Source organism: Antechinus flavipes, chromosome 4 (genome assembly GCF_016432865.1).
Source record: "Antechinus flavipes isolate AdamAnt ecotype Samford, QLD, Australia chromosome 4, AdamAnt_v2, whole genome shotgun sequence".
Lineage (NCBI taxonomy): Eukaryota > Metazoa > Chordata > Mammalia > Dasyuromorphia > Dasyuridae > Antechinus > Antechinus flavipes.
In genome coordinates, this window is record NC_067401.1 from 137,910,096 (window position 1) to 137,937,407 (window position 27,312).

The following is a 27,312-nucleotide window of genomic DNA, read 5'->3' on the forward strand; positions in this document are numbered from 1 at the left end:
TTTCCCTTCATATCTTGACACACAATTAGCACTTAATAAAATTATTTTTCACTCATTCCTTCTAACATTTTATTGTCACCCCTCCCTTCCCCAGATAACCCTTTGGACTGAGCATTGCATTTTCCTGCTTGAGTGTACACTGATTCAGTAATTATCCTTTAACACCAATTAGTTAATTGTTGAAGAATGAATATAACCTTGGAGAAGGATGGACAGAATTGTCAGGGTAGAGTAGAATGATATTTAGTTGTCAGGGGTTTGGGTCTGTAGGTGATCATCTAGATGCCAAGGGAACAGCTGGTCCTTGGGTTGAGGATGGGGAAAAGGGGTGGTCAACTTATCATACAACCACCTTTCTCTTTAAAGGGATTTTTGTCCTCAGGGACACCTTTAAGTAGGGGGTCATCTCCAGCATTAGCTTCCACATACTCCTTAAGTGCCTTCCCTGATTTGGAAATCTGTGAAGGAAAAAAAAAAAATCTCCTTAGATATTTGTTCACAATTTGACTGGGAGGAGGAAACAGTATCTTACCACTCTCAGTCCAAAGTTCTAAAATTGTAACACCTTGTAAAGCAGGGACTTCCCCTAATGCATAAAGGATGGTAGTTAGGCCCCTGAAAAAATTCATTTAGTAACTGAGAAAAGATCCTAATGGCTTTAATCACAAAGATTTTGTCTTATTTATGTGGGTTGACTTTATCTTTTTTTTTTTCAATTAGTCATGTCACTTTTTATGATCCCATTTGAAGTATTCTTGTGCAAAGATACTGAACTTGTTTGCCATTTCTTTCCTCAGTTCATTTTGCAGCTGAGGCAACTGAGGCAAACAGATTATTTACAGTCACACAGCTAGTAAGAGTCTGAGGTAAAATTTGAATTTAAGTCCTCCTGATTAGTGCTCTATCTATTGTATCACCTAATTGTCCCCAAATTCCCCAAATAACTATATGGAAGCAAAAGGATAGACACTCATATCTCCAGGCTGAATTGAGCCTTAGGATCTCTTTTTCTTGTTCAGGGAACCTTGGCAGGTCTATCTTATCCATCCCCAGCTTCCTTCATCACTCCCCTGATTTTCAACTCCTTAGAAAGGACTTCTTCCCTTTCCCCCCCACCAACAGCACATCCTATCACCTATTCCACTGCATTCCTCTCCCATCAAGAAGAGGAGAGGACTGAGAAAACAAGGGAAGAAGGCTTACCAAGACTCTTTCGTTCTTCACTTCCTTCTTAAGTTGATCGATCTGCATTTTTAACAGCTCCTTCTCAGTGAGATCCTGAGCCATGTTGCTCCAAAGAAACAGAGACCCTATAGGATACATCACTCCATATTAGAAATGCCTCTATCACCCCAGGCAGTCACCACCAAATGGAAGCATTACACTTCCTCTCCTATGATTCCTATATCCTTCATTCTGGATCTAAGCAAAAAGTAGACGCTACTCTCTGTATGCAAGGAGCTTCCAGCCTCCCACTTGGGGAGATCCCAGTCTGATGGAAAAGAGGTGGAGAAAGAAAAGCCTAGTTTTAGTTTGAGACTTTCCCCGCCATTCTGAAAAAATGTGGGTGATAAGCATAAGCTAATTAACCCAAACGGTTTGCTTTTTGATCCATAAACCCTTAAAAATTATTTCTGGAAATTTATGTCTACTGCCTAATTCCTGTTACTCAAATCTAGTCCCCAAGTCTCACCTGTGTATGGGCTTGTATGTGGTGGTGGTATTGGTAGGGTGCTGTCTTGAAGTCTTCAAAGAGGCATCTGTCTCAGTCTTGAACACAGTATTTCCTGGTCCTCTTACTTCTTTCCAACTGAAGATTTCTCCTATTGAAGCAGCAGATGGTCTTAACACCAAAATCTCTGATCCTTAAGCTGATTAATAAACTTGAAGTAATAAGCCTGTCAGGAGACCTGAGCCCCCCCTGGAAACAGAAAGAAATTAATAACTGTCCCCAAAGTAGCACACTGACCATCTCAAAGATGAGGTCCCGGGAGACTCAGCCTATGGAAGAAAAGGCTGCTTGCATATGATCGGTGCCTTCGAGTACTTGGAGGGCTGGGTCAGATTTGATCTACTTGGCCCCAAATCAGAAAACAAGGAGCAAAGGGTAGAAGTTTCAAAAAGGCCGATTTGGGCTCCCCATAAAAAAAATTCCAAAAGTGGAATATGGTGCCTCAAGGAGTTCCCTATCAGCAGGATCTTCAGGAGGAAGGTTTGACATCCACTTTAGAAGCTATTGTAAGTGGGGTTCTATGGGATTCTATGACTTTAGATATCCAAGTGACTTTGGAAGCAGCCTAGTGATCTTCCTGCCTCTCATAACACTTTATTGTTGTTTAGTCCTCTCTTCAAGAGCCCGTTTGGGATTTTCTTGGCAAATACTGGAGTGGTTGGGCATTTCCTTCTCCAGCTCATTTTACAGGTAAGGAACCAGAGGCAAGACAGGATTAAGTGACTTGCCCAGAGTCATACAGTTAGGAAATGTCTGAACCTGGATTTGAACTTAGTTGGGTCTTTCTGACTCCAGGGCAGATATAGATGCAGTGGATAGAGCACATGGCCATAAGTTAGGAAAACCTGAGTTACTTACTAGCCACTCTGGGCAAGTCACTTAACCCTGCTTGCCTCAGTTTCCTTATCTCCAAAATAATCTAGAAAAGGGAATATCTTTGCTTAAACAAAAACAAAACTCAAATGGAACCACAAAGAGTAGGATGTAATTGAAACAAGTAAACAGCAAATAAGCCCAGTACTCTATCCACTGCTGTGGCTGCCTCCTACACAAGGATCTACTGCTCCAGAATTCTGCTTGCATTAGCTCCTATTTCAGGTCACATTCCCCATTTTTTCTTCTCATCTTGTTCTTCTGAACTGTTCCCTCTTCTCCTCAGTTCACCTCTGAATTTTCTGCCCTGAATCTTCAAACAAGCTTTATCCTGAACTGAAAAGAGGGAGAGGGAGGGAGGGAGGGAGGGAGAGAGAGAGAGAGAGAGAGAGAGAGAGAGAGAGAGAGAGAGAGAGAGAGAGAGAGAGAGAAGGAGAGGAAGAGGGAGAAGGAGAGAGAGAAGGAGAGGGAGAAGGAGAGGGAGAGGGAGAAAAAGAGGGAGAGGGAGAGGGAGAAGGAGAGGGAGAGGGAGAGGGAGAGGGAGAGGGAGAGTGCCATTCCCCTTCCTGTCACTTCTGTCTTGCATTTCTAACTTGGCTTTAAATAATAAATTATAACAGATGCAGCTGGATAACACAATGGTTATAGCACCAGCTCTGAAGTCAAATTTGAATTCAGACACTTGACACTTACTAGCTGGGAGATCCTGAGCAAGTCATTTATCCTGACTGCCTCAAAAAATAATAATAATAATAGCTAGCATTTATATAGCACTTTTAAGTTCTGCAATACAATTCATATAGGTGATCTCATCTGATCGGTCATCACTGGATACTTTCTCTTCCTCTTTGAAATCTTTCATGATTAATCCCATCTAAGTATATAATCACTCCTTCTTTGGGATCCTCTTAGCTCTTTTTTCCAGTTTTCATTTCATTTCTTTGCTTCCCTAGTTCTGTTTCTTTTTTCCTGTTTCTCTATCTCAGTTGTATATGTCGTGACCATAGCTTTGTTTTCCTTTGGGTCTAGTCCCAAGAGTTGTCAGAGATCTCTGCCTTCAGACACACTTCATCCAGGGTTCAATTCAAAGAGCAGAGGAAGGAAGCTTACAAATGTGCTAGAGCCCTTAGGGGTCATCTTGTACATTCCTTTGCCTTTTATCTGGGTGACAAAACCAATCTGGATTCACTTTGGGATTAAGGAGGAATGGGGATGATGAAGACTCATGTGTTCTGTCCTGCTCTTAGAATATGTCTGATCCAAATTCACTACTTAGCATGGAGCTGCTGATAATAATAACAAAGTTCCTGCTTTCAAGGAGCTTACATACTACTGGGGGAGGATGGGTAGAGCAGAGAAGCTACACCGAATGTATCTGAAACACAACATAGGACTTTATTTGGACAAAGAAAAGATCCAGAAAAAGTACTCCAGAACAGTTTGAGGAGAGAAGACTTTTGAACTGGGGAGATTCTGAGAAGGCTTCCTGGAAGAGGCTTTGAGTAGGGTTTTGAAATAGTAGCATTTGGAAAGGAGGAGATGATAAAACAAGTTCATTTCAGGCATAGAGAAATGCCTGTCCAAATAAATTCATGAAGGTGGGAGATGTAACATCAAGTTACAGGAAACTTCTAAAGTCATTCATCTTGACTGAAACATAGAGAAAATGAAAGGAGTGGTTTGAAAAAAAATTTTTTAGAAAACCTTAAATGTCAGTGGGAGGAGTTTTCTTTTTATCCTAGAAGCAAGGAGGGGACAATTGAAGTTTTGAGCTGGTAACATTGTAATATCTATGCCTTAGGAAGATTATCTTGGCAGCTGTGTGGAGAACAATTTCCTTAGTGTTTTAGGGTCCACTCTCACTGCATAGAATGTAAAAGTTGGAAGGGACCTTAGTGACCTTCCAGTCCAACCCTGAGAATGTACTAATAAAGCTTAGAGAGAAAAAGTCTTACCCAAAAGTGAGTTCAATCATCTTTTTCTTTTCTGTCTAACTGTTCATAACTCCATTTGGGATGTTCTTGGTAAAGACACTAGAGTGGTTTGCTATTTCCTTCTCCAGTTCAATTGACAGATGAGGAAACTGAGGCAAACAGCTAGTGAGTGTCTGAGGCCAGATTTGAACGCACAACACTGAGTCTTCTTGACTCCAGGTCCACAAAGTGCCAAAGACTACACAGTTTAATGTTAAGCAGATCCAGAACTAGATTCTAGAGCTCGTAATATCTCCGCCCTGAGCTCCTTCCTTTTTATCACACTGACTCCTTGAGATGGCAAGTTTCCAGTAGAATTAGAATCTGTTACCTAAGTTCATCATGAGCATGCTTTCTCTTGGCACAATGTACTCAAAATCAGGCAGATCTGGCTTCAGATCCTACCCCAGACGATTCCTGCATGTGTGCACTTGGACATGTCACTTAAATTCTCAGTGCCTCAGTTTCTTTATATCTCAAAAGAGGGAGCCGGACAGAACCACTAAGGTTCCTCCACACTCAAAATCTATGATTCTGTGATCCTTTCTTGGGCATGGGAAAGAATGGATCTCTACTTTCCATAACAATCTCCCTTCAGAGATTTCACAATAACTCTTAGGAATTGCTGGGAAATTATCCCCGGGCTTTGAACACAAGCCCCAAAACCAGCAGCATTCGGCCACCACCCCCTACAGGTTCTTTGATGTCTTACAGACACCTCCGTGGTGGCTAGAGTGCAGGACTTGGGAGCTGGAGAGATCTGAGTTCAAATCGTGTCCCAGACATTCACTAGCTATTTGACATTAGGCAAGTCAGTTAAACTCTCAGGCAGTTTCCTCACTTTCAAAATAGGGTTATTAATAGCACTTACCTCAGAGCTGCTGTGAAGATCAAATGAGATACCACAAGTAAAATCCTTTGCACACTTTAAAGTACTAAAGTAAAGTAGAGAATGCCAGCTACTATTCTTTATTATTATCTCCATGTCCCAGTCCTCCCAGCTCACCAGCCCCTCTGTGACTCATCTCTGAACTTCCCAAGGAAGCTCCCACCCTCTGCCCTCTTCCCATCTCCCCACCTCCTTAAGTGGAAAATACTCACACTCACACACACTCCCTCACACACACCCCTCCCCCAGCAGGGGACCAGCCTCCTTCCTCCCCGACCTCCCGGGCCTCTTCTCCCTGTCCCCCTCCTCCCCCACACCCTGGCTTCCTCTCTGAGCAGATTCAGCTTTGGTTTCCTCTGAGGGGGGTAAGCTTAGAGAGCGGGAAGAGTGACACCCAATTAAGCCCCTGCCTCACCCTTCCCCTCTGGCCAAGGGTTGAGTGGAACCAGCAGAAGGCCAGGCAGGGGAGCAAACATCAGCTTCCTCTTGTCTGGCAATGAGCCTCCTGCCCTCCCCTAGCCGGGTTTGCTTTTCTGGCCCCCAAGAACACACCAACCAGAGGAAGGGCAGGCAGGGCAGCCAATCAGAGCCCAGGAAAGGCACAAAACCGGGTGGCCGCGGGTGAGAGGAGGGCAGCCAAACCCGGGGGGCCATGGATGAACTGCAGCAGCTCCTGGAGTTTGAGATCCCCACGGGCCGGGAGGCCCTCCGAAGCAACCACAGCAGCCTCCTCAGAGTTGCTGACTACTGTGAAAGCAACTATGTCCAGGTAGGTGGTACCTGTCTCTGCTCCCTCCAACCTTCCTTGCATTGATTGCACTGTCTCCCTAGCACTGGGCAGCCAAGCCCAGCCAAATCAACATCCCTATCTCTGACCCTCCCAAGGCAGGCTCAGTTGCTCTATCCCTTTCCATAATCTGACTCCCATCTCTAACACTTTCCATCAATCCCAGGACTTGGACCATTTGAACCTGCTTTCTTTGGAACCCAGGGTGGGGGAGGCTGAGTCAAAAATTCTCTTTTCTAAATCTAAAAAATTCTCCATTTTCTTGCAAGATCCCTTTCCCCAAATCCCACAGCATTTGGTCCCCACAACCATGAGGCCCAACTAAATTTGATTAGTCCTGAGCTCTTCCAGGGAGAGGTGACACCATCTTAAACCATGTCCTCGCCATCTCACACTTTTTCTCCCCTCCTGATTCTCACCCACCCATCCACCCAAAAAAGAAGGAGGGGGGGTAGGGGACAGCCCTTCTATGGTAGTACCCATGGGAAACCTCTGGGGCAATAAGTGGAAGAAAGCTAACAGTGAGTTGATTCAGTCTTAGAAAAACTCAAGGAAAAGTAGAGAAGAAAGGTTAGATTGTTAGTGTGGGCTTTAGAAGCAAGACGATGCAAAATGATCTCTGGGAGATATCCGACAACTAAGGGAAAGGACTCTGGGATTTTTACAGTCTCCGGATTCTGTATCCAAATATCTGGGTGCTAGGATGGGAGCTTTGGCTGGAGCTATCTCTTTCTCCGAATCTCTTCCCCCAGCTCCTCTCAGAATTGGAACCAAAAGGAGCTTGCCACTTTGGGGAGAAAAGACAGTGGGGGAGAAGAGCCAGGGCTCTGTTGAATACATACAAACGGGAGGGGTAGAATGATGGAATTTCTATTCATATCAACATCATAACCTACGAATACAATAACAAATAAACCAAAGATAGCCCCTATTCTTGGGCCCTTGATGAAATCTTTAGACTTACTGTGATGTAAGACAACTCAGTTCAGGTCAATAAATTGAGGAGAAAGCCTTCACTCTGGAGTCGGGAAACCTTGGGTTCAGATTTTATTTCTGCAGCCTGGGTGACCTGTGTCCGATCTTCAGCTTCCTCATCTGAGTCCTGTGAGAAGAACAATCCCTTCTGCTTCTAAGCCCTTCTGGAAATCTCAAAGCATTTTTCCAGAGAGGCTCTTATTCCCTTACTGGAAGGGAGAGAAGGAAGGAAGGGGCACGTTTGAGATCAAGAAATTGAAGTCAAGAGAAAAGAAACAACTCAGTCAGTGAGGGTGTCCGAGACCAAAGCTGGGGTTCTCAGAAACCCCAGGGCTCTGGTCTCTGCAACTCGGGGAACTAACTAGACTTTCCCAGCTGTTTTCTTTGCTTTGTCTAGGAAGTATACAGGCTGCTTCTTTAAACTGGGGAAAGATGGGTGGCTGGTCAATGTTATTTAAAGAGATCCTGGTCTACGCATCCCTTCTGGAGATTTCTCCCCAGTCTGACCAGGTGCTACCATAAAGGTAGCAAGGAGGAGATGCCAGGGGTAACCACAGTTACAGTTACAGTTAATTTCTCAGCTTTGACTGAGTTTCCCAATCTGAAGCAATGGGTATGAGAATTTTGGTGGGAAGAAATTTTAAACTCCATTATATCTTTATTCTCCTCCCCTCATCTTCTTTCCCCACTTGACTGCAGGAGTCTCTTCCTTATCAGCCAAAGCTGGGGCCAGGGCTCAGGAATGGGGTCCAGCCTTTACTCTTCCAAGACTGAGCCCAAACAGCTGTTTTGTGATGAGGTTAAAAGAGCATTCACCTCAGAAATCATGCCAAAAATCCAGGTTTAACTCATTGTTTTGTTGATTTTTTAGAGAAGAAAATTATGGGGAAAATGTTAATAATGCAGTTTAAACTTAAAAGTATATCTCAGAAACATGTGCTTTTTTCTAGAACTGTTTGTTAAACATTTACCAGGACACTCTTGTAGATCATCTCATCTAAACCCTGTGTTTTCTTTTTTCTTGGAGGCAATTGGGGTTGAATGTGGGGTTGCCATCACACAATTAGCAAGTCTCTGAGGTCACACGAACTGAGGTCCTTCTGACCCCAGAGTCACCTACCTGCCCCCAAACCCTATCTTTTTAAGAGGAAACTAAAACCCAGAAAAGTTTAATGACTTCCCCAAGAAGTCATTCAATATCGGAGCTGTAATTAAAATTTCTATATATTCCTCCATGTCCAACACAGTACTCTGCATACAATAAACATTGAATAAATGTTTATTAGTAATAAACATTATGAATAAGAATAATAGCTAGCAGTGATATAATATTTGCAGAATACTTTACATATATAATCTCATTTTATCTCACAACAACACTGGGAGGTAGATTCTATTATTATTTCCATTTTACTGATGAAGAAACTAAAGCTAAAAAAAAATGAAGTGACTTGCTTAGGATTACATAGCTAATAAATTTCAGAAACCCAATGATAACTCAAGTTTTCCTGAATCTGATTTCAGTATTCTAGCTACAATTATTATAATTAATTAATCTTCCACTTCTGTGTTTGTCCCATAGTAGCTAATTATTGTCTCTCCTTAAATCTTTATTTGGACTTCTCCAATGCATATGTCATATTCTAACCTGTATTATAGTTGTTTGTGTAAGTCTTATCTCTACAGCTAAACTTCAAGATCTTTTAGGGCAGGGATGGTGTCTCTTACCTATGTTTATATCTCCCCAGGGCCTGGCACAGCGCCTGGCACAAGGCATTTAATAAATGTTTACTATTATTGTTGACTTTACATATAGTAGAACCTTAATAAATCTTTTGAGAAATCAATGAATGAATGGGAAAATTCATGTGTCCTGTTTCCTGTCCACTTGTCTTTCTCCTTTTCTCTATCAGTTCATTTATTAATAGCCAGGCAGGACAGGTGGTCTCCATGGGTACCTAAAGATGAAAGGAAGCTGGGTGGATCACCTGTTTCAACCCTGATATCTGTGAACAGAAAACTATTCCACCACATGGACAGAGACATTTTGAGTCATTTTCTACCAAGGACTGAGAAAAAAATCTTTGGAGCAAGAGAGACTTTGGAACACAGGCTTAGGGGACAGAAGAAATAGACAGAGAACCCAGGACACTGGATGACCACTATGGGGTAGGGGATAGACATAGCTATGAAAGTGTTTGTATGGATATATAACAGCCACAAGTTCTTAACTTGGGATCCTTAGACTCCTGAAAGGGTTCATGATCTTGGATGGAAGGAAAAAAAGTATATTTTGTTTTCATTGACCTCTAGCTGAAATATAGCATTTCTTTCAATTATTTAAAAACATGATTCTGAGAAGGGCTATCCCAGGAGGCCAGGGAACACACACACACACACACACACACACACACACACACACACACACACACTATTAAACTCAATTGTCTCTACTAACTTAAACAAAATTCAAAGTCCTAGCAATGCCATCTACACATTTCAGCCTCCTAGTGAAAGCTCTGCAGGTGGAATTCCATTTAGGTTTTTTGAGGATGCCATGGAAGCCCTTTCTGAAATCCTTGTCAGGCCTTTGTCCATCACTTATGATGTCCATCATTCTTAGTATGAAACCTCTGGAGTGAACTTTTACTCCCTTTTTTACCTTGTACTCTCAGAGTGATAGATAGCTGTGGTATAGTGGGAAGGACTCTTGATTTTAATTTATGAGCCTTGGTGTGAGGGCCTTATTTTTTGTGTGAAATCTTAGGCAAATCATTACCTCTTCACAGGGCTTTAGTTTATTCATGTGTAAGAAGTGAAGTTTGTATTAGGGCCTTTTCAGCCCTGCTGAGCATTGATGCATGTCTGATCTGGGCAGAGGGATGTGTTGGAGGTAGAATTATGTGTCTTACTTACAGGCCACAGAAAAGAGAAAAGCCCTGGAAGAAACCATGGCCTTTACCACTCAAGCCCTGGCCAGTGTGGCCTACCAGATCAGCAATCTGGCTGGCCATCTGCTGAAGATGCTGGATCTCCAGGACACTGGGCTGAGGCAGGTGGAGGCCAATGTGAGCACTCTGGACCAGGTAAGGAGTAGGGGCCGAGCCAAAACAGCTGTCCTTGGCCCAACCTAACTGAGCCATTCTTATCCCCTTTCCGACTTCCCCCACCTTGCACCTGGGTTTGAGAACTCAGTTAAAAAAAAATTGATAGCTGTATTTCGATGGAACTTTAATCCTATAGTTTTATTTTGCACATTTAAGAACGTTGTTTTTCAGAAGTAGTCCATAGTTTGCTTCATGAACTGCCAAAGGATCCATGATACAAAAATGACCCAAGAATTACTGCCCTGGATCCTTCCTCCCAGGAGACCATTTCGGAATCTTTCCCAGGGCTAGCTCCTGGCTTTGTCTGCAGACATGCTTAAGGTCTCGAGAATCAAAGACTCAGAGATGAGTCTTTGGAGGTCATTTGACAGAGAGGCTCACGAGACTCAGGTGATGTGTCCAAGGTCACTCAGAGACCAGATTCTGACCCGCCTGCTCTAACTCCACATCAAGCGCTCCTTCCACTGTACTAGGCGGTGGACAGAGCCCTGACCTCCTGTAAACGATGGGCTATAGAAGGGAGATAGCAGCGGCAGATTAGCAGGGGGTGGGGGGTTGTTCAGCTGGAGCAGTGCTCTGAGTGAACCGTCCTTGGCTCCCCTCACCCCGCACCGTCCCCTTTCCTTCCTGCATACACGAGTGCACATATATTTCTGGCCTGGGACACAGGGATCCCTCCTCCCCCACACAGCTGATGGCCTGCGTCCTTTCCTCCTGCCCCAGCAAACAATTCCTCTTCTCCAGGCTGCGTGTCTCCAACGAGAATTCCACGGAGGGAACCGAGCCGATCCATCCACCCTTCCCATGCAGTCTTTCAGGCCCCAAATCCCCTCACCCCGCCCCTTGGGTTGGAATGATATGTTCTGAGCCAATCTAGCTCCCTCCCAACATTCCCCCACCCACCCCCCTGGGGGATTCCATGTTTTCTCCCTTCCTCCTGTTCCTGTCTGTCTAATAATAATTGCCATTCCCTCTCCACAGGAAGTTAGTGAAGTGGCTCCATCCTTCCCCTTCCCCCCCTGCAAGCGTACATACACACCACTCCCAACCCGTAATTACTGTGTGACCTGGTAAACATAATTCACCCTCTCTGGCCCTCACTTCTGTGGAGTATAGCCCTACTCTTCCCTGCGCCCCGCACCCCACTGGTTTGGAGGGCCCTGAAAGGGTTCTCATTCAGGAAGGATCTTAGACCGATGCCCGTAGTAGGGACTTCCCCCTCCCCTCTCCCCATCCCCAACCTCTTCTACACACACCCCCCATCCCCGCAGATGGTGAACATGCACATGGAGAAGATTGCCCGAAGGGAGATTGGAACATTGGCTGTGTTCCAGCGGCTGCAGACAAACCAAAAGATCATCCCCCCTGAGAACCTACCCGTGATGGAGCCCTACTATAGGAAACCTCTCAACTTCGCCTGCCTGGATAATGTTGGCCATGGGATTAAGGTAGAACCAGAGGTTCCCCCAATCTCGGCCCAGCCCTCGGGGATCTCCTCCTCCCAGAGCCTTCATTTCCACATACTTGAAACGCATAAAACATTTATGAAATGCATAAAACAGGCCACTATTTCTGGTTGGGGGGGGGGGGAAGAGATACAAAATTAGCCTCTTTCGCCCTTGAATTCCCGTTACTTCTTAATTTTCCATTTGAGCAAATCACACTTCTTCTTAAGCCTCCTCTGGTCTTTCACAATTATCCCTTAGTACCCTTACGTTCCACACCCCAAACAAATTGAAATTTATTATCTTTTTTTTTGCTGAGTGTGAAGTCAGTCTCAAGTTTCCTCTCTCACTCTGGGGTGCTAAGGAAAAGCGGGGGCTACTGGGGCCTGGGTGTGCATGAGAACAGTCCCAGCGCTGAATGAGAATAGAAACTTCCTCTGTCTGAGGGTTTGAGGTCTTAATGCTTTCTCAGCCACAGTCGGGGCTATCAGAGCGGAGAAAAGGCAGGGGGGGGGGGGGGGGGGTTGGGCTGCAGCTGCTTCCAGGAGCTGTCAAGGTACCTGGGGAGCTAAACTCATAGATGAGGGGACTGGCTAAATCCTCCAGAGAAGCCCTCCTGATCCCTCCCCTTACCCCCCAGTTCCTTACTCTGGAGATTGAATTCTTCAAATCTCTTATTTTTTAATGCCATTAATATGGACATTTCAGATAATCCCTTGATCTCATTCCAAAGCAAATTCCACTCTCAGTCACCCAAGTGTGGTCTATCCTAAATCCCTCTTGCTGCAGGCAGATTAAAAGTCCATTTCCTCCTGCTAGGAAGTGGCAGTAACAATAACTAGATCAGACTATTTTTTCTGCTCTCATTGTTAATTGCCCCTTATAAAAATATCCTTAAATATAAATCTCTTTCCTTACACACATAACACACACTTTTACTTTTCTACTCATCTCTTCAAGAGACAATAATCCTTCCACAATTCACTTTCAACAATTCTCTTACAAAACAAGAAAATGCACCAGCAGGTCATTTGCATATTACAATGAATTATGTCCTTTGCATGATCTATTGAATCTATAACAGAAATATTTTCCCAGGCTTGGTTACTTTTCCCCTGATGCTTTCCAGAAATTGGCCTGATCTTCCAAAACTATTGTTTGATCACTTAAATCTTTTGTGAAGATTCTGGATCCTTAGATTAGAGTCAGAGGTCTAGTCCAAAGTAGGGTCTTCCCTTGTCAGGCTCTACTGTTAAAACTCAGTGAGGAAGAATTCTGGATGGAGGCAGAGAAAGGAGGCTGCTGGAAGATTAAGGGACCAAGACATTGGGGCATCTTCAGAAGACCATGAGAGAAAAAATAAGGGGATGTTGTGGCTGAAGAGAGGAAGTGACTGGCAGACAATGTGTCTCTCAGCTCTGGGGCTGGTGGCAGCGAAGTCTGCATACCTCATGCTTCTGGCGTGTGCTGGGTCCAACTGGAGCGCTTGGAGATTGTCAGATAAGGCAGAGGGGAGGTATAGTTGGGAAATGAAACTGAGAACTGGCAGTCATTTTCCCCACCTAGTTCCCATGTTAGTAGCCCAGTTCCTCTCTCTTGGTTCCCTTTGAGGTCAAGGAAAGGAGAGCACAGAATGGGGAACAGCAGGAAGAGGGGGCCAGCCCTTTAACTCTGGCCTATCTCCTATCTCCCCTTTCCCAGGATCTGAGCACTCAGCTGTCCAGAACTGGGACACTCTCCCGAAAGAGCATCAAGGCTGCAGTTGCCCCTCCCTCAGGAACACTGGGGTGAGTGAGGTTCTTCTAGCTTGCTTGTCCCCTTCTAATTTTATCCAGATCACTCCCAAATCCATTCCTCTCTTCCCTGGCTAGGCTACCCCTCACCTAGGATGTTGGTAATAGGACATTTGCTTCCTTGGCTTGGGTGGGGAAGGGAGATGAAGGTAGATGGAGCAGTGTAAAGAGTATAAGTATTGAGATCAAATCTGGGTACCTCTAACCCATTACTACAGAAATAAAATGGAGATTATAACATACCTCCCAGAATTGTTGAGAGGACCAAATAATTTCTAAAGTGTTTAGCACCATTTCTGGCCCATAATAGCCATTTTATACATGTTTCTCCTTCTACCACCCCATTTTGTCAATCCCCTCATTCTCTTCCAGTCGACTCCCCAGAGTCCCCCAACCTGTACATCTCCCAGTCATTCCTGATGGCAAAATCTCTGCCGCCTCCTCTCTGACTTCTTCCAGGTAAGATTCTATTCACTGATAAAGACTGGTGGCTAGAAAGGGACCAGCTGCCCTTCAGAATCTCAGCTACATCCCCTTCTCTCCTCCCCCATCCTTAGGGTATGTGGAGTCTGGGTGGTGACATGTGGGACAGGGTGGTGGGGTGTTGTTGGGGACCAAAACCAAAGAACCAAGGTCCCCAACTGTCCTGATATTGTTCTTTGAACTTCAGTAGCACTGAAGGTATCTGTGGGATCCCCGTGGCCAAGGTGCCAATGATGCCTCAAGCCCCATCACTCCCTGATTCTATGTCCCCAAATGAAGCACTGGAGAACTCTCTTTCTGAGGAGCTGTCCACACCCCAGCCAGGTAAAGAGTCCCTTATTCCTCTGTCCAGAGCCCTCACCCACAAACTCCCTCCTGACACTCGGTTCCCTTTCCATTGACCTTCACTAAAAGCCTTCAGTTTCCTGCTTTAGATGGTAATACATCATTCTAAAGGTAGCTGTGGGGGCAAATTCCCAAGTGGACCTACTGGGGAAGGGAGGAAAGAATGTGAAGGCACTTCATTAACAAAAATTTACGAAATTATGTGCAGTATATGTTTGACTCATTCTGTGAAAGACATGGCAATAAAGACACCATTTTTGATGAATCTTCTGCGGAAGACACTCCCCTGCCACCACCTTCTCCTTTCCTTTCAGTACCAGATCTGCCCCCACCCCTAGACCTGCCTCCACCCTTGGAGAGTGATGAACTGATGCTCCCACCTCCTCCACCCCCTGACTTTGATCCAGAAGAACCAACTTGGGCCCCTGCTCAGTACTTGGAGAAAGGTACTTTCTAGCTATTACTTGGATAGAGTACCTAGGTGGAACAGTGGATAAGAGTGCCTAACTGTTAGGAAGAATCATTCCCGAGTTTAAATCTGGTCTCAAACGCTTAATAGTTTTTGATCCTAGGCAAATCATTTAATTCTCTTTTGTTGCCTCAGTTTCCTCCTGTGTAATAAGCTGGAGAAGGAAATGGCTAATCACTCCAGTATTTTGTCCAAGAAAATCCCAGATAAGTAGGGCACAGGGGCAGACATGACTGAAATGAATGCTTTGAAGTGTCCTATATCAGCAAGGCTTCTGACTGTTTGGATGCAATGGATCCCCCGTTTCCAACCAGGGATTCCTATCCTCCTCCCAGGAAATGAGGCTTTTGAAAGAAATGGGGCTTCAGGGTTTTGTCAAGAAACTTCATCTACAAATGAAGAGACCTTACCAGATATCTTCAGGATCCCTCTTTCCACCTTTTATGCAAAGTTGGCTAATAATCTTTTGAATGATCCAATAGAAATTAGTTTCTAGTCACCCCAGAGATCATCTTGTAGTGTTCTCCAGCAGTAAAGCTGTCACTGATTCCATGATTGTAACTTTAGTCTTTGCCCTCAAGTGTTGGCAGGTAGGGACCCAGGATTTGGGATGAGAATGGGAAATTTTTAAATATGCATTTTAAGAAAAGAAACTAACAATTTGGCAGGGGGGAAAAGTCTTTTATAGAACTGAGACATAGAAAATTTAAATGACAAAACCATATAGCCAGTTAGTGGTAAGAGGGCCATGGTCTTCTTGGCTCAGTCATCTAAGCTCTATAGTCCTCAGATTGCTTTGTTAAATGAGGGTTTGATGAAATGCCCTCTAAGAGCTTTACCAATTTCAAATCTATGATCCCAAGTTACCGAACACAAATCTGGCCTTTAATCCATTGCTCCTTTTCCCAACACATGATCTGTTCCAAGAATGAGGACCAGGATTCAAATCACTGATTGACCTTGGCCCTGTCAATTAAGCTTGTCAATTGCCTCATTTGATAAGAATTGTAAAGTCCTGTCTTTAAACATGAGCTTATGTGGGTCTGAGGGATGTCCCACCCCGAGCTTTGAATCTGAGGAATTCAAAATCCGCCTCCTAAAGAAGCAGCAGATACCCATATCAAGTAACTGAAAATATTTCAGGGCGAGTTTTAGTCTCAACATGTTCATTTTTGTAGATAGTTCTCCTTCCTCATTCTGAGTAGGTCAGGCTGACTTAGAAACAAATCTTTACTAGGTAACGGGGATTGATGACTGGGAAAGAATATTCCATGATCCGAGAATAATCAATAGATCTATAGGAGCCAGCAAATTTTTTTTTTTTTTGCTTAGGTGACTTGCCCAGGATTAAAGGAAATGTTAAATGTTTGGGGTCAGATTTGAACTCAGGCTTCCTTACCTAGCTGCCCTTCAGCAAGGTTAAGCGAGTTGTCTGGGGTTACTGTAAGGCAAGATTTGAACCGACTTTTTCCTAAGCCAACCCCAACACTCCATGCACTATATATAGAGTGCCATGTCTCTTACTATTTTATACTGAAGACTTGACTTTTTAATAACTTAAAAGGCACAATTGACAAGTTTATCAAATTTTCAATTGGCACAGGACTGAGAAATGGTTAATACAATCATCAGGAGCCATAAAGATTTTGAAAGATGAAAGGGCAGTTCAAAGATAAAATAAGGGCAGATCCAAACACCTTCAAAATTAGCTTAAACAAAAGCCGAGGCAAATATGGCTAGCTCATCCATGTGGTAAACTTTTTGGTAGACTGTATGCTTACAATGACATCACAGCAAAAAAAAAACCGCTAATATGCTGCAATGAGGTAGAGGATGCTGAATCAGATCATGTTGTCTAACAACTGATCACTTGTCGTGTCATGGTCTGGGCACGTTTCAAGTTGGGAGGCAGTCCTGAATAAGCAAATAGACTAGAGACCCAGTCGGAAATGATCATACTTCTCTTTGGTTACATGAGGCAAAACTGGAGAGGTAGATTGGGACTTTCCAGAGAAAATGATTTTTACCTGAAGGTCTTGAAAAAGAAGTTGGTCAAGCACCTGTTGGCCATATTGGTTTTTTTTTTTTTGGGGGGGGGGGGGTTGAGAGGGCAGCTAGGTGGATAGTGCCAGGTCTAGAAGCAGTTCAAATCTGGCCTCAGCCACTTACTAGCTGTGTGACTCTGGACAAGTCACTTACCCCATTTGCCTCAGTTTCCTTCTTTGCAAAATAAGATGGAGAAGGAAATAACCTGCATAGTAATAAGTGTGAACCCTGACCAGTTGTCCGTTGAAATGTTCCATGGTGTGATCTCCCAGAAAGCTCCAGGGATCAGTGCTGTGAGGGACAGGAAGAGCACCACCTCACAGGCCAAGATATGTCAAGGGATTAGCCCAGGGTTGTAGTATATATTTTAAGCCAAGATTCAAATTGAGGACCGCCCCCCCATGTGACCTCCCTAAGCTGTCCAAATTCCCCGATGATTTGGATGATCACTACTTGAGGGTGTCTCAATGTGGTGTACCCTCCTCCCACAGTGGTAACGTTGTACCCTTACACCTGCCAAAAAGACAACGAGCTCTCCTTTGATGTGGGCACTACCATCTGTGTCACCCGCCGATACTCGGATGGCTGGTGTGAGGGTGTCACCTCTGAGGGTTCTGGCTTCTTCCCTGGAAACTACGTGGAACCAAGCTGCTAATAGCCTGTCCTTCATGCCACCTGGGAATTCTGGTACCAAAAAAAGGGACAAAATGATGCCTTCTTAACCTTTCCCCCAACATTCCCAAGTAGCTCCAGCCTTTCAGACAAGCTTTTCCCCTGCACCTGGGGAGAAGGGGGGAAGACAAAGCTCAGCAGTGAGACAAAAACAGAAATGAGGCATCAGCTCCAGAGGATCCTGAGACTGCACTTTTTTTTGGTCTTGTGGGAGGGTGGTGGAATTGTTTGAAGAGAGGCGATGTTGGGTGGGGAAACCCGTTCCCTTCATGGCGAAGGGAGATGGAGAGGCAACAACAAAGGATGGTGTTGGCAGATGTTTTGTTGGTAGGTGAGGCCGGTGGTCTAAAATTTGGCGATCATGTATCCAAGAATGGAGATTAGCCCTCCCACTCCTCTGAATAAAACCCTTGAAAAGCTCGACTTCCTGCTTGGGGCAGTGTGTATAAAGTCACCCTGTCTTTGCTTTGATCCTCCTCTTCCACCACAAATTTTCAAAACCTCCAACGGGATCCCACTCCACTAAAACCAGGGGAACCACCCAAAAATATCCCTCTTCTAGAGATGTATGACTGACAAATCATTTCACCTATGCGGTTGTATGAGATGGTGCCTCCTGTCTCTAGATTTGGGGGACTGGTAAGAAAGGCCATATGCTCCTGCTGGATGTGTTCCTTCGCTGGCGTCTCTGTCCTAGTTCCACTACACTGAGAGTTCCCTGAGAACAGACTGTGTGCCCTGTACTTGAGGACTCAGCTTTCAAGAGAAGGCTCAGGGGGAAAAGTCAAAAGGCTGATCAATTGATGACCTCCCTCTTGCTGCCTCCCCACACAAAGGAGACCTCACTCAGATGCCTTTTCCCCCTTCACTTCCTTTATAGCTCTGAGACACAGTAGGGAGAAAGGGAAGGAAGGGGACCATGGGCTTGGGCTGGCTCTGCTTAAAAACATCATGGCTTTGAGTTCCAAACAATCGGAGACCGGGGTAAAAATAGGGAAGGGGTTTGGAAAGGCCCCCGGGCCTCTTGCTGCATAGATGGGGTGGAGGGTGGGGACAGCCAGGAGAGTTGGGACTGGACACTATCTCGTTCTGACAGAGACTTCCCCGATCTTTCCGCCTCCCCCTTTTCTGGGTAACTGGGTAGAGAAGCGAGGTCTATTAAGTGTCATTGTAGTGCAAGCTGAGTCGACTATAAGCAGGCAGGTGAATAGGGGACTGAGGGTGTGGTCCCTCCCCAACCGGGAAGTGCGAGTGGGTGGGGCCTGGGGACCTGAAGAAGATGGGAAGGTTTCCCGGCGGCTGGGGAGAGGTTTAAGTTGCACGTTGGGACAGAAAGTAACTATTTAAAATACCTCTCCCCCTCCCCCCACCCCAGAAGAGCTTCTCCACAAAAATAGGGATGGTGTAGGCAGCATTATCTAGGAAGCCTGACGTCAGGTCGGAGCCAGATCTGGCTCCCCTCACACAGGTGTGCACTGCTGGACTGTCAGGACCCGACTCTGGACAGCCCGACTGGGCTTAAATGCATAGATGGTTACTGCCTCCTCATTCATATATGTAATATATACATACATATCTATAAATACACATATATGCATATATACACACGTCCCGTGTGTATATATGCATATATGTGTGTATTTCTGCTCCCTCTCCCATCTCCCAAATGGATGGAGCCCAGAGTTCTTGTAGCGCAGTTGGAAAGGACTGGGTCCGAGGGGAGGGATAAACCAAAGCGAATTCGGAGGAGGACGGGGCAGGGAGGGGAGAAAGTTCTTGTGTTGGTAATTCGAACACGAAGCGGGTGGGGGGTGGGCGAGGCCAGGCAGCCCAGGAGCAGCGCCTTCCGCAGCCAGCCGGCGGGCCTCGCTCCCGTCCCCCTCCGGGGCTTAGCATTTCTTCACCATCTCCTGCAAGTAGCGGCGGACTTCGGCTCCCGACTCCCAGGGCACCACGGTGGCCCGGAACGAGGAGGGCTCGGTATTCTGGGCTTGCTGGATGAGCTGGTGCATGGGGTAGCCGCGGCGCGGAAAAGCCACGTCGCCGACCGCCAGCAGCCCCAAGGGGCAGAAGTCATTGGCGCCGTCCCCCACGTAGAAGAGATGCTCGAAGTGCACCCCCTCCTGCGCCCTCTCGCGCAGGTAGTCGCCGAGCACCTTGTGTTTGCACATGTTGGCGGGGCAGCGCGTGCAGGAGTGCTTGTGGAAGGGCTGCAGCACCACCACGCCCCGCTCGTCCGGGCCCGACGGGTTGCTGAAGATTTTTCGGAAGAGGCCGCGGTAGCCGGAGGCGCGCAGGGAGCTCTCCACCCCGAACGTGTTGGCGTCGGAGATGAGGATGATCTCAAAGCAGCTGCCCTGTTTGGTCAGGAACTGGAAGAGGTCGGTCATGCCCGGACACAGCGGGATGTCCTCGTAGACTTCGCGAAAGTCTTGCGGCTTCACGCCCTGCTCCCCCAGGTACTGGAAGACCCGCTGCATGTACTCGTTGTAGAAGCCCTCGCGGAACGTGGCCCGCAAGCTGTCGGGCAGCTTCTGGCCCGGGGCCGCGCGCACGATCGAGTCGTCACTGTTCTCGTTCACGATGGTCTCATCAAAATCGAAGGTTAGCAGGAAGCGGGGCGCTCCCGGCTCCGCCATCCTAGTGCCGTCCTGGGAGGAGGGAGCAAGCGAGAAGGGGCGCGGCAGGAGCCCGCCGCAGAGAGGATGGTTAGAGAAGCGCCCAGACCAGCAGCGCTGGCACCTCCACCACCTGAGGGGGACCCAAGGGCTCAGTTAGCCTGGGTGGAGCTTCACCCATCCGAGACCCCGGGGCCTCCCCCTTCCCACTCCTCCCCCAGTGGTCTTTGTGCAAATTCTTTCATCAGAAAAATCTCCATAATCCGTGGCTCAGGTAAGGAGGTACTTCTTACACAACACCCGGCACTAACCCTCATCCCAGACCGACTGAGTGGCTGCCCCTACACCTTCACGCCAGAAATACTCAAGGCTGAAAATCATTTTTACATCTCCATAAAAAATGAGGGGATCTGATGTATTGCCCCTTCCCCAGAGAAATTATGATATATTCCCCAAATAAAAGTAACTTATTTGGGGGGGAGGGGAGAGGAAAAGGCATTTTAAAATCAACAGCTCCTTTTCATTACGGGTGTCCTTGGCTCTTCTCCGTTAGATCCTGCAAAGAGAGCAGCTGACCCTCTTCCCCCATATTCTCAATACACACAGCAAATTGTGGCCAGTTGGTTCCTAGGGCCATCTTTTCTGTTTTTTTTTTTTTTTTTTTTTTTTTTTAAAGCCCATTTTTGTATTGAATTCCCAACCACCATCTTTACGTCTCCTTCCTCTACCCCAAACATAAATTCCAGGGGCACTCAGAGGAGGGAGGGATACCCACCCATCCACACCCACATACACACACACACACACACACACACACACACACACACACACACAAAAGGAATTTCCTCATTCCTCTCTTACTTCCCAGAAGCAATCATGGGGCTGTCCAAGCAGAAGCAATGGCTAGCATGGTTGTGGCCAAGAGGAGAGTGCCTAAAATCAAGGATTGCTTCTCCAAGATTCTGGAGATTTCTAGGATGACCCTAAGAATGGAGGCTTGAGAGACCCAGTAGACTTTTTTTAGTCCTTCTAGTTCAGAAGTTCTTAAGCTACTGTGTCCTGAACCCTATTAAGACCATCCCTTCATGTTGTGGCCTATATTCACAATTGAGCAGAATGCTAAATTTTACAAGTTAGTGAAACCAAAATTTGTTTCTCATTCCAATTCACCAACCCCAGAAATCTCTCCTGAACCGCCTAGGGGGGCTCAAGTTAGGAACCCTTGTTCTAGAAGGAGGTAAAAGCAAGCAGTTTCCCCAAGTGTGGAGGTAAAAGGTTCCTGTGGCTAAGCTAAGTCTGAGATTCCCAAGGGCTCCCAACTATTGGCTCATCGCTAATCACTTGCCAGTTCCCCAGGATGGGAGTGTCAGCAGGCGGGGTTTCTGCCAGAGATCGAAGCAGCCGAACAGCAGAATTGGGGCTGGGGAAGGTGGGACTATCCCGCAGGAAAGTACAGCACACCTGGGAGACAGGGAGGAGGAGACAATGACAGAAAAAAGAGTAAAGAAGGGAGGGAAGCTCACCAGAAAGGGGAGGTGGCCCCATGAGCAGGAGATAGAAGTGGTGGCATTTGAACAGAAGGGGAATGAACAGGAGAGAAAGGGCCCACCAAGGAGAGAGATGGAGGGAGACAATGAAGAAGAGTTCAGCATGGGGAGGGCAAGATGGAGAAAATCAGAGGGAGGATGAAGGGGAGAGGGCAAGTGAACCAAAAAATGCCAGAAATAAGTTAGAGGAAAGGGCAAGACACAGGGAAAACACAGCAGATCCACCTCTCACTTCACTTGACTTAGAAACAGTTTTGTCGATATTATGTACTATTTTAGAATGTTCCAAATACCTCCACACCATTTTCCTAACCCCAAATCACCATGCATGGGGGAATGGACTCAGGAGAACTGGGTCATGACTCTATCACTTCATTTGTCATGCAGTCTTGGCAAGCCATTCACCTAATTGTGCCTCAGTTTCCTCACCTGTAAAATGAGGAAGTAGATTGAATGATCTCTAAGATCCCTTTCTATACAAAAACTCTTGTCTGTAAGTAGATAGCTGAGAAAGCAGCATATTTATATAGCATTTCCCCTTTTTCCATCTCCTCTATCTTCACCTATGGGGAAAGAGGAAGGATAGAGCCAAGGTGATTGTCTTTGTCTCCGGGGCACAAAAAGGACAAACTAATCTCCTTTTTCAGAGCTGGGATATGAAACTGGCTTTCCTACGTGACCAATAGTCTTCCAGACCCTATTTCCCAAAATACTTGAGATACCCAGTACCCCGGGAAACTGGAAAGGTGGACACAAGGGAGAGCCTTATGGCACTGGTAATTCTTCATGCTACGGAGCACAAAAGGTAGAGTCTTAGGGGCATTATTTATTCCTTATGTATTTGAGCAGCCCTTTGGACACCCTGTGGCTGTTTCCCTCCCGATACCCCTCCACAAATACTTAGATGGCCATTAGAGGGAGCTACTTACCCTAGACAGGCACCTCAAGCCTGTAACTGGAAAACACCCGTTCATCCTCAGGACATTACCCACGGTTCTGCCAGATGAAACTTTTTACCAGTAGATCCCACAAGCTGTATTCTGATCTCCCTGATAATCACATGAGAAAAGTCAGTGGAGAACACAGAATCCAGATTTCCTAGGCACTCCCCATTGAAGAATGAGCTGTTGTTTCCTTTTAGAGGGACTGAGTAGAACATATGGGCTCAGTGCTAGGAGGTTCCAAATACTGCTTATCCTTTCTACTCCATTGAGGGAGGGCCATGGAAGTTGAGTCACTCAGCCCACAAGTTTTCAAAGCGTTTACCACATGCCAGGCACTGTTGCTGGAGAAGTGGCTGTAGTGAAGTGGAAAGAGCTAGGGTGAGAAGGGCTCAGAACCCAGCTCTGCCACTTCTAGCCTTGTGGATATAATTTAATTTAACTTAATAATCTAATTTCTCTGAACCTCTCATCTGTAAATACTTGCCCCTCAGCAGGTCTTTGGGATCCAATCAGATATGGAGACACAGTCAATAGACTGTTGGGTATGGAAGCAGAGAGATCTGAATTCAAAGGCTGCCTAGACACTCACTAGTTATATTGCTAAATCCCTTTACTTTCCAAAGAATTCCCTACCTGCAAAATGGGAATAATAATAGCACAATATCTTACAGGATTGCTGTGAGGATTAAATCTGGTAACACAAGGTGGATTTTTAGACTGTGGGACCACCCAGAATACGTGTAAAGCACATAAAGCACCCAGCAAACTTTAAATGACAACCTAAAAAGATGTGAAATAATTTGCACATTCAACCGATACTATATGAATGCCAAGTATTGGTTTTAGGCAGCATTAAGAAATTAGGAAACACCTGGATTCCATGGCCTCCACTTAAGAGTGATGTGGGAAGTGAATAGCTTTCTTAACAAGCTGGCAGTCTTTACTTAAGGGAGTGTTAATACATACAATCAATTGATCAAGTCTTGGGGTGGAAAGAGACAGCTACCGATGGAGGCCATAGCCAAAACAAAGAAAATGAGAGCAGAGGAAGGTCTGGTTTGGTCACTCCATGAATCTTATGTCCCCCACTCCAGAGAAGCCGAATGTCCTCTCTAGGATGCCAGTCAATGAAATCTAAATTGGAGGGTTTAATTGGCAGACCATCCTTGATCTCTAAAGGGTAATAGGAGCATTTGGATAGAAAAGATAAGAACAGCATCAGGATTATGAGGGGTTTGAATGCCCTGTTGGTTGCTGCCCTCTGTCTGTCACTTCCAGTAAGACATAGGACCTTTCCAGTTTCCTTAAGGTTGACTTACCCATTGCTTTCTGGAGTAATGGAGAAATTGGAAATTCCTTATGGCTGTTTATCAAAGATTCTACTTAGAATAGGGTTTAGAGGAGAACCCCCACATCCCTACAGATGACCTTGTCCAATTTCTTATGCCTGAAATCCCAATGGCAAAGTTTCCCATCTAACAGAATTCAGGTTTTGGTTCAAAGAAGAGTTTATCAGATTCTAGTGGAGAAAGGGGCAAAGTTCGATGTCAACAAGGGGGCAACTGCAAAGAGTGGTGAAGTTAGGCGTACTGGGAAATTGACATAACAGAGAAGGTAAGAAATCATAAGAGACAAGGAAAATGAAAAATATAGATTATTCCTAGAGCATCTGCTTGAGGGGTAGGAGTGAGGACAATTCTCCCAGGCCCTTCAAAAGAGTTAACACATGTTAATATGGGAGCTTGAAGACCGAGTTCTTATTGACAAGAGTAACATCACTGCCAAATCTCTTCCTGTTCTTGAATCTCCACAAACCAATTTACTCTCTAGATCTACCACACCACTTTCAATTCTCCCTTTCTCAAGTCCCAGACACTAAGAACCCTGTCATCCTATCTCCCTACCTCTATGAGGATCAGGCAGAGATACAGGGTGGTAATGCTTCCCGTTTACTCTCCTCCTTGGTACCGTATGTATGTGGATGGATCGGAATTGAGTTCAAATCTGTTTTCCTCTAACTAGATTTCAAATGAGTAACTCACCTCAATTGCTATGAGTGCCCAGCTCTACCATTCTGCCTTTATCAAAAGCTCCCGCTAGAAAAAAAGGATAGGATCTTGAAACATTCGTTCCCACCCTTTAGAAATAGAGTGTATAGGTTTTTATAGGAAAGGAAATCATAGCTCTATCTTCTTCCCCACCCAATCCTACTAAGGAGCCAATCAGCAGGACTCTAGCCTCTCCTGATTACTGCTGGGGAGGTAGTCACCTCCCCAGTCACATAACACCTCCCCTTTCTCCTGTTCTCCCTCATTCTCAGGAGGGGAAGACTGAGCCCAGGAGAAGCTAAAATCCTCAAAATGTCAAGTCCTTGCCTATACACCTAAAATAGGTTTTCCCCCCCCATCTCAGGAGTGTGGGGACCCTTGGAATTTGAAATTGGGAAGGGTGGAGGCAGCTGGATGACTCAGTGGATAAAAAGGTGAGCTTGGAGTCAGGAAGATCTCAGTTGGAATTCTGCCTCAGTAATGTCTATGTGACCCTGGGCAAGTCACTTAACCTGTTTACTTTAATCCCCTGGAAATGGAAAAAGCAAACCACTCCCCAGGCTCTTTTCCAAGAAAATCCCATGGGACATAGCCATGCTAAGGTCCATGGGGTCAAAGTGCTGCACCCATGGCTGAAGAACAGGAGGAAGGTGAAAATGATTTAATTGTCCCCAGCATCCACATTTCAAATCTGGCCTCCATCCTCCTTAGGGGGATAATGAGGGAGGGCTTGAAAGCTCAAGGGCTGTTTGTGAATGGGGTTGTAGATGTAGGAAATAAAGGCTGTGAAAATACATAATAATCTCATCAGTCCAAGACCAAAATTCAGTTCTCCACTGAATACATTAAAATCTAGTCCAGATCATTCTCCTCTCTTGGACTGGACTCCCATTTCATCAGTGGGTCTTCCTCTCCCTTACCTCTGGAAGACAGGATTGCTCACTACCTACTGGAGGTGCGCAAGTAAAAGGTCCAGAGAGGCTGAGGTACCTTCCTCTAGCACACAGCACAGCCACAAACAGAACACAAAGAGCTCTTGGGCTTCCAGTAATTCTAACCAATAGCTCCTCCACACACACAGTGTAAACATCCCCTCTGTCTACTGTTCGAAGTGTCCCCTGCCTCCCCGGTATCTTGCTGAACTCTTCGAGTTATGTGGAAATCCCTATTAAGCTGCAATCTTTGAAGAAGGAGGGGCAGATAGCTAAGACTACGGCAACGCAAAACAAGGTGAAGGAGGCGGCTAGGGTAGCTCCTTTTGGGGAACTCCATCGGGGTCTTTACCGGACCAGAATGGACTCCTCGTTGCGGTCAGGAAGGTGCCAGAGGGTGGGAATGGGATATTTTTAGAGATGGCTGCGAAGGAAACACTTTGGAACATCCCCAGCTGGCCCCGGGCTCTTCCCTGGGGAGGAGAGGGTAGATGGAGTGGGGGAAGGGCAGGGGCAGGCGCGAACCAAGATTTAGAGTGAGTGGTAAGGTTAGGGCAGCAGGAAGACTTAAGGCAATAGGCACTGAGCGGGCCAAGAGGACCAAAGGAAGGAGGGGACGAGGCAGGGCTAGAGTTAGAACTAGGGTGGGGAGAGCGAGTCAGGAAGAAGCGGCTGCGGGGGGACAGAAGCTTTTGCAAGAAGAGCGCCAGGGACGGAAGGGGCATGCAAGCCGTGGAGTCCAAATCCAAATGGGTCTTGGCTCCGGGAGTAGGGGGTGCATGAAGGCTCCAAATTCCTACGCCGGGTTAAGGTCTGAATCAGAACCCCTCGCCCTTCGACAGACCCAAAACACTCGCTGTAAACTCTCACTCCGGCACGCACTGCAATGAGCCATGTCTCTCCCCAAACACCACCTAAACCTCTCATCCCAAACGCGGACCCCAGACCCCTTCTCCGGAGACTCACAGAGGCACGGCGGCAGCGACAGCGACAGCGGTGGCGGCAGCAGTGTTTCCAGGCTGAGCTTTTGTAGTGTGCGTGCGAGGTGGACGAGGGCTTGGATGAGATATTGGGGTGCGGGATGGAATAAGGGGGGCAGGGTCAGGAGGGGACGCGGTGTCCTATGCTCCCCTCAGTTCCTGGGTTCCGATGTACAAGTCCCCCACCCCGAGGGGCCGCGGATCGAGTGTGGCTCAGCTGGCCCCCCCAGGCCCTCCCCGAAACCCACCCCCCAGCTTGGTCCCAGGGCCGCCGCCGCGTCCCCTTTAAGTGCCCCGGAGCCGGAGCCAGAGCCCCGGCCGGCGCTGCAGCTACCGCTGCACCAGAGCCCACCGCAGTCCCCGCACGTCACAAGCGGCTGGCCAATCATAGTCGCGCCGGCGCACATCAAAGGGGCGGGCCGCAGGGGTGGCTCCACCCCTCAGGCCCTAGGGGCGGGGAGGGAGGAGGTGAGCAAAAGAAGGACCGGGCGGGCTAGGAGCCAGAACCCTGAGGGAGCAGGGAGAGTGTGAAAGGGGTGAGCGTCCTAAATTTGGGGAGGTGGGAATCCTAGCTCGCCGCAACCTGCCAATACATCCCCTCCACCTCGAGTCCTCAAAGTTAAAAGCTGTTCCCTTTAAATCTCCCCGGCTAAT

General features: G+C 46.5%; 3 protein-coding genes across 12 annotated transcripts; 1 reads left to right on the forward strand and 2 right to left on the reverse strand.

Annotated features, from left to right (window-relative positions):
• Positions 1-112: 112 nt before the first annotated feature.
• On the reverse strand, positions 113-26,741 carry GNGT2 (G protein subunit gamma transducin 2). Of its 6 annotated transcripts, none has more exons than XM_051994764.1 (5): positions 26,645-26,741; positions 7,219-7,356; positions 1,694-1,823; positions 1,204-1,310; positions 113-458 (listed from the first exon to the last, which is right to left on the reverse strand). In XM_051994764.1, exons 4-5 carry the CDS (start codon positions 1,285-1,287, stop codon positions 333-335), a joined length of 210 nt encoding a protein of 69 aa, XP_051850724.1. In that variant the 5' UTR covers positions 1,288-1,310; positions 1,694-1,823; positions 7,219-7,356; positions 26,645-26,741; the 3' UTR covers positions 113-332. The 6 variants fall into 6 exon arrangements, with proteins under 6 accessions (XP_051850724.1, XP_051850723.1, XP_051850728.1 ...); XM_051994763.1 differs by having other exon boundaries at positions 1,694-1,921; XM_051994768.1 differs by lacking the exons at positions 7,219-7,356; positions 26,645-26,741 and adding exons at positions 5,450-5,513; positions 5,883-5,966.
• On the forward strand, positions 6,023-18,012 carry ABI3 (ABI family member 3). Of its 2 annotated transcripts, none has more exons than XM_051994757.1 (8): positions 6,023-6,236; positions 10,148-10,315; positions 11,608-11,784; positions 13,483-13,568; positions 13,947-14,033; positions 14,245-14,381; positions 14,717-14,848; positions 17,409-18,012. In XM_051994757.1, exons 1-8 carry the CDS (start codon positions 6,120-6,122, stop codon positions 17,570-17,572), a joined length of 1,068 nt encoding a protein of 355 aa, XP_051850717.1. In that variant the 5' UTR covers positions 6,023-6,119; the 3' UTR covers positions 17,573-18,012. The 2 variants fall into 2 exon arrangements, with proteins under 2 accessions (XP_051850717.1, XP_051850718.1); XM_051994758.1 differs by having other exon boundaries at positions 14,248-14,381.
• Positions 18,443-26,742, reverse strand: PHOSPHO1 (phosphoethanolamine/phosphocholine phosphatase 1). 4 transcript variants are annotated; one of them, XM_051994760.1, is made up of 4 exons: positions 26,645-26,741; positions 24,741-24,794; positions 22,684-22,803; positions 18,443-20,240 (listed from the first exon to the last, which is right to left on the reverse strand). In XM_051994760.1, the coding sequence occupies exons 3-4, from the start codon at positions 22,726-22,728 to the stop codon at positions 19,479-19,481; spliced, it is 807 nt and encodes a 268-aa protein (XP_051850720.1). In that variant the 5' UTR covers positions 22,729-22,803; positions 24,741-24,794; positions 26,645-26,741; the 3' UTR covers positions 18,443-19,478. The 4 variants fall into 4 exon arrangements, with proteins under 4 accessions (XP_051850720.1, XP_051850719.1, XP_051850722.1 ...); XM_051994759.1 differs by lacking the exon at positions 24,741-24,794 and having other exon boundaries at positions 26,645-26,742; XM_051994762.1 differs by lacking the exons at positions 24,741-24,794; positions 26,645-26,741 and adding an exon at positions 22,184-22,317 and having other exon boundaries at positions 22,684-22,801.
• Positions 26,743-27,312: the final 570 nt, after the last annotated feature.